A 10218-nucleotide genomic window follows, 5' to 3' on the forward strand; every position below is an offset into this window, starting at 1 on the left:
CTGGCATCGGCTCCGTCACGAAGCTGCCCGCAGAGCTGCCGCGGGCCTGCAGTGCTTCGTTCCCGGTTGGCTACACCTGGCCGGGGCTGCTGTCCTACAGGCTACCCTACTACCTGCAGCTGGAAATGGAACCGTGGAGCCATTCAAGGCCAGGCTGGATGTGGCTCTGGGCAGCCTGGTCTGGTGGTTGGCGACCCTGCACATAGCAGGGGGGTTGGAATTAGATGATCGTTGTGGTCCTCCCTGCACTAGGAGGCCATTTCCAGAGTCACGCACCCACTGCAGAGCCATTGAAAGTGATTTGTGCGTATGTCCACATGCAGACAGACTTATTCCGTTGCACGCTCATTGATGCATTAAAGTTATGAAGTTTTACCTGGGGGAATTCCGCTGGGTAATTTCTTCTTTTCTGCCATTAGACTTCCGCCTGGCACTGATTCAGCTTCACATATCCGCTGTTAAATCAGATAACCTTCAGCGAGCCTGTGGGCTGATAAGGGAAGCGTCAGCCAAAGGAGCAAAAGTTGTGGCTCTGCCCGTGAGTAAAGATCATCATTTACATAACTAAATAAGTGTTTTAATATAGTCTTGCATTGTGATTCAAAATGCCTCACACTCTTGGCAAACCTCTGTTTACTGTTAACCATGCATTCTCTATTCCTGTTTCTCTCTGGATATGCTTGGATGATTTAACTGTGACAGGGGAGGTTTAGGTTAGATATTAGGAGGAAGTTTTTCACAATCCCAAGGAGGCTGTGGATGCCCCATCCCTGGAGGCATTCAAGGCCAGGCTGGACGTGGCTCTGGGCAGCCTGGTCTGGTGGTTGGAGACCCTGCACATAGCAGGGGGGTTGAAACTACATGATCATTGTGCTCCTTTTCAACCCAGGCCATTCTGTGATTCTATGTGTGGGTGCTGTATGAGGCTCCAGGGCAGGGAAAAACATTCTTGTGTGGAAACTCAATGACAGCATTTCTGATCACTTCCGATTTACTTTCTGGACTTCATCTGTTTCTGTGTGTCATTGTGGTGATCTTCCCAGCGTACCTGGGGGTACACATGCTGTGCCCTGCAGCATCTGACTTAGGAGTGCAAAGTTCTTTTCTGGGTGAACTTTTGGTCTGAATGCTTTACACAAAGAATGTTTCTCCCTCCCACTCTCACAGGCAAAACATTAAGCAACCTCCCCTTCTTCTGTGTGCTAACACAGCTCTTCTATTGCAAAAATGACCTTTGATTGTTCTGTCTGGGCCTCCTACATTAGCTATTATTTGCTACTTTTGTCGTGTGTACAAACAATTGGTAATTTCTGTTCATAGAGTAAAACCTCTCAAGCAAAAGCACAGTTTTTCTGTTTGGGAAGGTAAACTTTGTACCAGCACTAAACCTTATTGTTTTTAAAGTCACACTACATAAAGAAGTAATACACACTGAGCATACACCCTACACCTTTTCACAGTTCAGTGACCATTTCTTTTGTGGTGTTAGCCTTCATGTGTTAATTATTTTTTATAATAATTATTTTAATTATTTAATCTGGAGAGCACAGGATGAGATGATTTGTGCAGTCTGCAGTTCTGTTCCAGCACAGCCCCATGCACTACTGCAGCTCATACAGATCTTCACCTGTTCTTCTGAGTCTGTGGTTTCAGCGTCACTTGCACTGCCTTGCAAAAGCAGCAAGATGAAGGTGGGGGCAACTGGCAGTGCTTTCATTTCCTTGAAGTGCCGTACAGATTTGAAAAGCCCGGGGAGCAGATCTGACAGTCTGTAGACTTGCTTCCCTCCTTGGACCTGCAGATTGTGCTATGGATTGGCCAGCTCTGCTGGCCCAGTGTCATATATGTGCAGCCAAAACAATTTCCATCTAATTTTGGTTCAGTTCTATCGCCTCTGCTATTGGATATCCCATCTGTGGCCTTCAGCTGTAACTCCCTTAGGAGGAGACAGAGATTGCAGAGGGAGGTGGGTCTTTGCATCCTCCTGGAGCTGGGAAACATAAGGCCAAGTGAAAGTGACTACTGTGGGCCTCTCAAGTACCACACAGAACACTGTTAATATTAGCATCTAAAGCTTACATGCCTCAGTCTGAGACAACAAATTTTAAATGAATGAGAGTCCTTTAGGACAAAAGGTACAGTTCAGCTGTGGGGAAATAGTGACTAAGTGGTTGTCCTTAGCAAAAAGAAAAAAAAAAAAAAGGTATGTAATCTTTAAAAGTACTACATGTCTTTTAAAAAGGAAGAAAACGTGCTGTGATGATGAGCACGCATCAGTTTTGAGATTTTAACTTAATTCTTTTATTATTCTAGGAATGCTTTAATTCTCCATATGGAACCCAATACTTTAAGGAATATGCAGAGAAGATCCCTGGAGAATCAACGCAGAAGCTCTCAGAAGTTGCAAAGGAGTGCAGCATATATCTTGTTGGAGGTAGTTTATTCTTAGTGACTGCTTCTATTTCAGGGTGAATGGGCAATGTCTATTGGTGCAACTGAATTAAAACTCCATAGAATACAACGGGGCGGGTAAATCTTTGTTCTGTACTTTATAAAGGATCCATTCCAGAAGAGGATGGTGGAAAGCTGTATAATACTTGTACTGTCTTTGGTCCTGATGGTGCTATATTGGCAAAACACAGGAAGGTAAGATGGTAGAGTACCATTATTATGTTTCTCATCCATGTAGCCAATATTAGCAGTGTTGACAAAAATGACATTTGATAGGCACATCACTTATGTTACAGGGTTTGTGTGCTCAGTTGTTTTTTTGTTGTTGTTTCCCCAAATAACTTTAGACATGTATTTTTCTGTAAAGAAGAAAACTGCTTTAAATCATCTTTAGAAGCTCTTGTAATCTTAAACAGTATTTAGTTGGGAACTTGCCAAAAGAATAATCCATATTACAGTGACTAGCATACATGTGCCACATAGGAAAAGGCTCCAACACCAAGTGGAGAAATTGTTATCGTTATTAATAATATTGTAATTACAGATTCATTTGTTTGACATTGATGTTCCTGGGAAGATACAGTTCAAGGAGTCTGAAACACTGAGTCCAGGGGATAGTTTCTCCATGTTTGATACTCGTGAGTATAAGACAAGCCTTCCTTTTATGAGCACTGCCACAGTAACACTACTGTCATTGTTCTCTTCCCTCTCATTTATCTCCAGGAATGGATTTTTAGACTGTCAGGTTTATATTCGCCATTTGGCAACAATAGCAAATATATTTCAAGAGTCGGGGTTAGAACTGAATGTTTTAAGAAAGGCAATATGCTTGAAAAAGAACAGAGTAGAAGGGGATAAAGAATACCTGGCCTAATGATTTGTTGAAGAGAAGTTACTGTCTTTTAATACAAGTTCAATTTTTAGTATGGTGTCCATAAAACAAAAGAAATACATGTAGCCAACAGCTACACTGGCACATCGCTTCATATGAGGATGGTATTGTATTGGAGGCAATCAACTGTAAATCCTATCCCAACATTCTTGAATCAACTACATCAGATTCAAACAAGGCAGCTACCCCCATCCCATCTTCAGAAATTAACAGACCCTTAACTGAGCTCTCCTAAGAGTCTTGACTCTCATGCTGACTTTCTCCTCCTGGTGATGTGCACGCCCTAAGAAAGTATGCAACTGTAGCTTTGGTCCATGCAGCACAAGGAGTGCTTTCTTTACCACTGAAAAGCTTGCAGCTAAATCAGAGAGGAATACCTCTCTTTTCTGTGCTTATGACAGTAATACGGTTGTTATTTCTGGTGTTTTGAGAACAGCATACTGTAAAGTGGGCCTGGGCATCTGCTATGACATCAGATTTGCTGAGCTGGCTCAAATCTACGGACAGAAAGGTAAGGCTGGGTCATGCTTAGCCCTAAGGCCTGAACTAACGAGGGCTGTGTGTAACATGTAACAAGAATTCCCTGTGTGTTCAGGAGCTCTTATCCTTGTCCATTAACACAAGATGCAGCTTATGGACAGGATTTTGTTATTGAAATGAATATCTACTCTCCTTGAGTAAAGTAACAGTCATTTTCTGCTACATGGAGATGTGTGTGGCCCCACACATTGCAATGTATTGTAGCACTTTGTTGGTGTAATCATCTGTGTGATGCATGGATGGGCTCTGTTTGGTTCCTGGGAAAAGTCAGAAAAAAAAAGAAAAAAAAGCTGACCTCGAGCTTCTATGTGCAGTCACTGTAGGTTAAACCTTCTTCCCCTGAATGATGGCTGGGTTCTACTTTTCTTTTAACAAAGGTTGCCAGCTGCTGATATATCCAGGGGCTTTTAATATGACAACGGGACCAGCTCATTGGGAACTGCTACAAAGGGGACGGTAAGAACAAAGTAGTTGAGCAGGGAGTTCGTGTGTGGAACAGAACTTTTTCTGTTGCAGGAGCCCTGTGCTGTCAGAACTTTACAATTCCTCAGGTCTTTCATGGGACAAAATGACTGGGCTGGCAGGGAAAGAAGCAGGAGCTGCTTATCCTTCACTCCTGCTCTTCCTACTGCAGTTGTGCCCTCACAAAGACCTTTTCCCCATGGCTTTGCGAGCATCATTCACAAAGAAATTCTACACAGAATGGCCAACAGACAGCAACAATGATGTCAGAACTGCTTTAAGTGCAGACAGAAATAGATCCTGAGATTCCCAAACAGGCAGTATTAATCACCCAGTCTGCTTCCGTCAGTTTTACTGCATACTAAATTAACATGCAGTGGATTAACATCCACTAACTGTGGGGCAGGCAGCAGAGACTCCTTCCACTTTTGCCTCTAACCTTTGTCTCCTTTATGATTTTGGAAAGCCTACAGGAGGCTGGACAGCCCATCCTTCAGCAGGAATTCTGACTCCTCTGCTTGGTTAATTGGTGGCACTGGGGGAAGAAGGGGAGGGGAGAAGACTACTCATTTTCTTCCCTCCTTTCCCCTGTCTTTTTGTGAACACAGAGCTGTCGATAATCAAGTCTACGTAGCTACTGTATCTCCTGCTAGAGATGAAAAAGCATCCTACATTGCCTGGGGACACAGCACCGTAGTAAATCCATGGTGAGTTCAGGAAAAAAACCCAACAAAATTGTTAAATGTTTTATTTGAATCTCACTTCAATCCCACATTTCCAATTACTCTTAAAAAGAAAAAAATCATCGTTTTCTTTTTGTTTTTCAGCCAACCAGCTTTAAACTAAAACTAGTTTAACAGCACACATTCCTGTAGGAGGCACAGTAGCCAGTTTAGCAGTATTAAGCACTAGTTAAGCTGCTGCCCTTTTCAACTTGCTTTATGTACTATGTATGGGGGTAATTGTGTAGAACACAGCCATCTTTATATTAACTTTATATAAAAGCATTTAATTTGCTCAAAGAACATCAGTTTGACCTAAGAAAGAACAAGATAGTGTCTTCAACTAGATGAGACCTTCTCTCTTCACTTAAGCAGCAACTACTTTTCCCCTCGCACATGGGTAATTGGATAAACAAAGTTTTCTGACAATTAATTTTCTTCCAAATAAATCATTCCACTGATATTACTCTTCTAGACAATTGCAAAGAAAGTTTATGTTGTAGATAACAGCACATAATGGGGCACATAAGTGTGTAATGTATGCTGGTGGGATCTAAAAGGAGAAAGTGCCAAACTTTGCTGTAGATGGTTCTTCCTGGTGAAATTGCTTCCTTTCCCTTGAGGTATATTCCACATTCACATACTGGTTCTTATAACTGCTTTTATTTTTGATCTTTGGAAACGTGCTTATGTTAAGTATGTGTATATACCACACTTAAAACGTGCCACGTGTAAAGCATGGAAGCTATTTCTATCACACAGAGTTAAGAATTATAATGCTATTTTTAGGACAGCCCTGTGTCTACAGCTGTGGACATCAAGGGTAGATAAAACTCCCTTTTATACAAACAGCAGCAGCTGATCTGATACCTTGAGACTGTGTTAATGCTGTGAACAAATGTGCTTCGTGTTGCAGGGGTGAAGTCATAGCCAAAGCTGGGGCTGAGGAAACAGTTATCTACTCAGATATCGGTAAGCAAAGGTTTTTGTCCTGCATAAGACTAAAGAGACAGGTTGTTGGGTTTTTTTTTTGGTCTGTGGCCTTATTCACCCAGTTCCAGATGAAGCAGTGTTGCCATCCCTTCTCAGTCTTTTCTAGAGGAAAGAACTAGCAGCAGCAGGACTGGACTATTCCTGCTTCTTTACCTGTGAGGAAGCTACCACCTTAGGAAAGAGCAAAGCTGAGGCTTCTTTCCTGGTTGCCCGGTTGCTATGCCCTACACTCAATCACCATGAAAGCTGCACTCTTCCTGCCTTGCGTCAGGAAGTCCTTTTTGACCACTGTTCTAATAGCTCTTTCTTTTCCGTCCAGATTTGAAGAAACTTGCAGAAATCCGTCAACAAATTCCTATTTTAAGCCAGAAGCGTTATGATCTCTATGGCATAGAGATGAAAAAGTGAAGCTGGATGAACAGGAAAGGTTCTATTGGCACAGTAGCTGCTGCTTTCATCTTCAGGATTCCCTTACTGGTTGCTCCACAGCTTACCATGATAATTGATTAGGAGCAAAATGACTTATTGGTATAAATCTAAAACTGATTGAAGTACAACTTGAATTTACAGTATTAAACAGCTAGGATAAAGCTGGAGGTAAAATCAACTAAGTAGCAGTTAATCTTTTTACTCATTACTGTATTTAAATACTTTTGTTTGTTTTGCTCTTAAGTTTCTGAGGCTTTTTTGTAGGACGTAGAGAGGTGGGAATTGTGTTCTCTCTGGAAATCCTCTGAAGTCAGCTTTAGTATTATGAACTTTTCACTGAATTATCAGGGGCTCTACAAGTATGACTCTTCCACATCTGTACCTAAACAACTCTGAGTTTCTTAAATGCCCAACTTCAAACCAGGCAAGTTTAACACATTAAGCAAAATAGGCCAAATTCCACTCAAAACTACTTAAAGATAATTCTGTTTGACTGCTAATCATGTTGTCAGTATGCAAGAATCTGTTAACAGATTCTGATTGGAATATCTGTGTTAGATTGTTAATACAATTCCTGCTTATTGCTGAAGTGATGTTACTGTTTTGTTAAAGAAGCTCATCACCACACCTTTGCTTCCTGATGTAATGCCTGAATTGGTTTTAGTTTCGCTTTCTTGTTTGTTCTACTGAAAAGGTTGAGGGGAGTCAATCAAAACAGTTGGAAAATTTGTTGCCTTTCTGTCTACAGTGTCACAGAACGCAGGTACCTGTATCACTGAACATCTACATGTATTACTGCTACCAAAGGCCAGCTCCCTCCAGCTGCGCGGATATGTGCCCCACTGCATTGCTCTTGCTTAAGAGACCAGCAAACTGGTTAAAGATGGCTTGAAAGAACTTAAAGGCAGCCTTGCGTTTTGTAAGAGATTTTTTCTCAGAAGGAGGGCACCTTGGTGGTTCCATTTCTAATGAAAAGGCAAAGTGTTTGCTGATGGCAATTGTTTTTCGTAAGTGGGAAGCAAAAAGAAGTATATATGACTATTCACCCTTTACCTCTGTGCTTTTAGTTTACCACCAACACAAAGGATGACCTACAGGCAAAAGGAGATTTCCGATTACAGAAGAGGACAGCTGAAAGCTTTTGTCTAGTTCTATCTAGCCACTTGTGCCGCAAACCATCTTACTTGTTCCTTCTTCAGCCATCCTCCTTCTCCCACAGCTATCCTTTTTCTGATGTTCCTTTGACTTCTCCGGGGTTAGTCAGCCGCGTTGTTCAGAGGCCCCAGCCACCTAAAGGGAAATTAATGGTTACATTAAGTTAAACCCTAAGAAGTCTTTCCCCTAAAAGGCAGGTCCCATCATTCCATTCAGTGGCATTATCTATTCCAGCAGCCTTCTGTGCCTGTGCTTTCTCAGCATTTTGGTCTACACACTGTAATGGAACTCTTTAAGAAACACGCCATGGAGCGTAAGGTGAAATGAAAATTTATTTGTTGAAAAATAAATATAGAAAAATTAACATTGAGTCAGATTTACTGCATTAAATTGGTGCCTGCCACATACATAACAATCAACATTAATGGAAGGTCATCACAGGGGTCTGACTTTTAAACCACACCAGCTATTATATATCCATTTCTTCTGAACTACCACGTCTTCCCCACCACCTCTACACTATACTAATATACAGCAAAATGTATCCTCCTCATCTTTGGAGGATATAAGAAATGCAGGACTCTCAACAGCTAACCACTTCAATGTGGCGATGTAAGATCCAGTCTGAAACAGGCAATATAACAAAATCTGTGGCATGGACAATCCTCCCCTGGAATTTCAAACGGACAGAACAAGTGAAAATGTGTAGTGGCCCACTTTGGTGAACGAAGCTGAAGAGGCAACGTGAGCTCAGCCCTATTTGTCTGTCAGGTCGAGTTGTAAGTACCTTCTCCTAGGAGGCTGCGTTGGGAGTCTCTAGGAAAATTTACTCAGTCACTCAGAAATGATACCAAAGACTGTGAACTTGAGGGGGTTTGCAAACAAAACGTACACAGCTGGTTCTCAGCTAGGTAGCTAAAGCACCCAGTACTCAATTATATGTTAGGAGGAGACAGGCACTTTAAAGTATCCACTTTTTGCATGTGCACCAGTATTCTGTTAAATATGTAAAACTAGCCAGTAACAGTTCTGAAATGGCTGTGAAAGTAGATCCTAGTAAATCAAGGCACAGCTTTTAATCTTCATTTTGGCAAACTAGCCTCTGCATCTTAACACAAACAGCAGGAATTATATGTGATCAGAACTAACACGCGTAACAACTATGCATAGAAGCAACTTCCCACAGGCTTTACGACACAGAGTCTATCCAGATCTTCAGTACTAACTTCCTACATGACTTCACTGTGTTTTTTTAAATAGCAGCAATAATTGTTTCAACGGGAGCCCTCAACCCCTATTTAAAAAAAAAAAGCATTTCAAGGTAGGTTCACGTGTATACCTGGCATAAAGCAAACCCTCACACTTACATCAGCCAGTAAAGAAATGAATTCCCTTTCCCTAGACAGGAGGAGCCTGAGCAGAATCTAACTGCACACGCATATGAAGAGGGTGTCAGCTACTCAGATTCCCTGCTCTATCTCCCTGCAAGCTTCAGCCCTCCAGATCATACCTCTGCAGGTGATGGTAGCAATCAGAGATAAGGTTCTTTCATTCCGTGTCTCCTCACTTTTCTTCAAGGCTCAGGTGAGAGATGAGAGGCAGTCAGTTACTATTAATTCTTCCTAGATGCGGAGCGACACCAAATAAGCGCAGAGAACACTACTGCAGAGAACACTTCCATCAAAACCTGCTCTTATTCATGTCAGAGAATGATACTTGAAGGTAATATTTATTTTTTTTCAGTTTACAGGTGATAAGTCATTTACAAAAAAATTACAGACAATGCATCCTTTTCAGTGCAGTTTCAAACTAGTTCAAGAACAGGCAAGAGTCTGTGATGATTTGGAATGCTAGTATTTGACAGCACATGCTTTTTTCCCTTAATTGGTTTGGTGGGGACAGGAATGGGGTAAAAGTAGGGTGAAGAGGAGAAAAAGCCAATGTAAACAAGGCCATGCAAATAAAAACTCCTCGGGAGAACAGGACAACTCTGTCAGACTGGCATAGTTTTGTTCTCGGGAACAAATGCGGGAACTGATGCAGAGATAGCAAGTTCCAGAAGGCATTTGACACTTGTTACACACAATGTCCTTAGCAGCTGCAAGTACCTTCCAGTGCCTTCAGTTCTACGCCAACGCTACAATTTCGAATCATATCAGTAAGCTAATAAAGTACAAAGATTAACTCTCCACATCTACAGTTCACCATTTCCATTCTCATTTTTTTTGCTGGAAGAAAGGTCAGGTTGAAAACACAAGCTGCTGCTATGGAGTGTCACAAGGAGAGAACAAGACAGTTTGATGGCAGTTTGGTTCATTTCTTTAAGAGGTGAAATACATTAGAAAATTCAACACAAGCAAATCTATGATTTTAGGATGGGTAGAAACACAGATCAATGTATGATAAACTAAGCAGCATCAATTATTTGCATGAGTTTATCCAGCCACATCAGCCAAGGGAGAGGCACCACAGACTGACTACAGTATCAGATGGATCAACCCAAAGCAGGAGAAGCGCTCACTGAAGTTCATAGTTAGAGGATGAGTGTTTATAGTAGTACTAACTTGCCAATGT

General features: G+C 41.7%; 1 protein-coding gene across 1 annotated transcript; it reads left to right on the forward strand.

Moving 5' to 3' along the window:
- Positions 1 to 7: 7 nt before the first annotated feature.
- On the forward strand, positions 8 to 8014 carry NIT2 (nitrilase family member 2). Its single transcript, XM_019619144.2, has 10 exons — positions 8 to 303; positions 420 to 538; positions 2314 to 2434; positions 2558 to 2646; positions 2996 to 3089; positions 3780 to 3854; positions 4261 to 4339; positions 4954 to 5052; positions 5984 to 6039; positions 6380 to 8014. Exons 1-10 carry the CDS (start codon positions 225 to 227, stop codon positions 6466 to 6468), a joined length of 900 nt encoding a protein of 299 aa, XP_019474689.1. The 5' UTR covers positions 8 to 224; the 3' UTR covers positions 6469 to 8014.
- Positions 8015 to 10218: the final 2204 nt, after the last annotated feature.

This window comes from Meleagris gallopavo, chromosome 1, assembly GCF_000146605.3.
Source record: "Meleagris gallopavo isolate NT-WF06-2002-E0010 breed Aviagen turkey brand Nicholas breeding stock chromosome 1, Turkey_5.1, whole genome shotgun sequence".
NCBI lineage: Eukaryota > Metazoa > Chordata > Aves > Galliformes > Phasianidae > Meleagris > Meleagris gallopavo.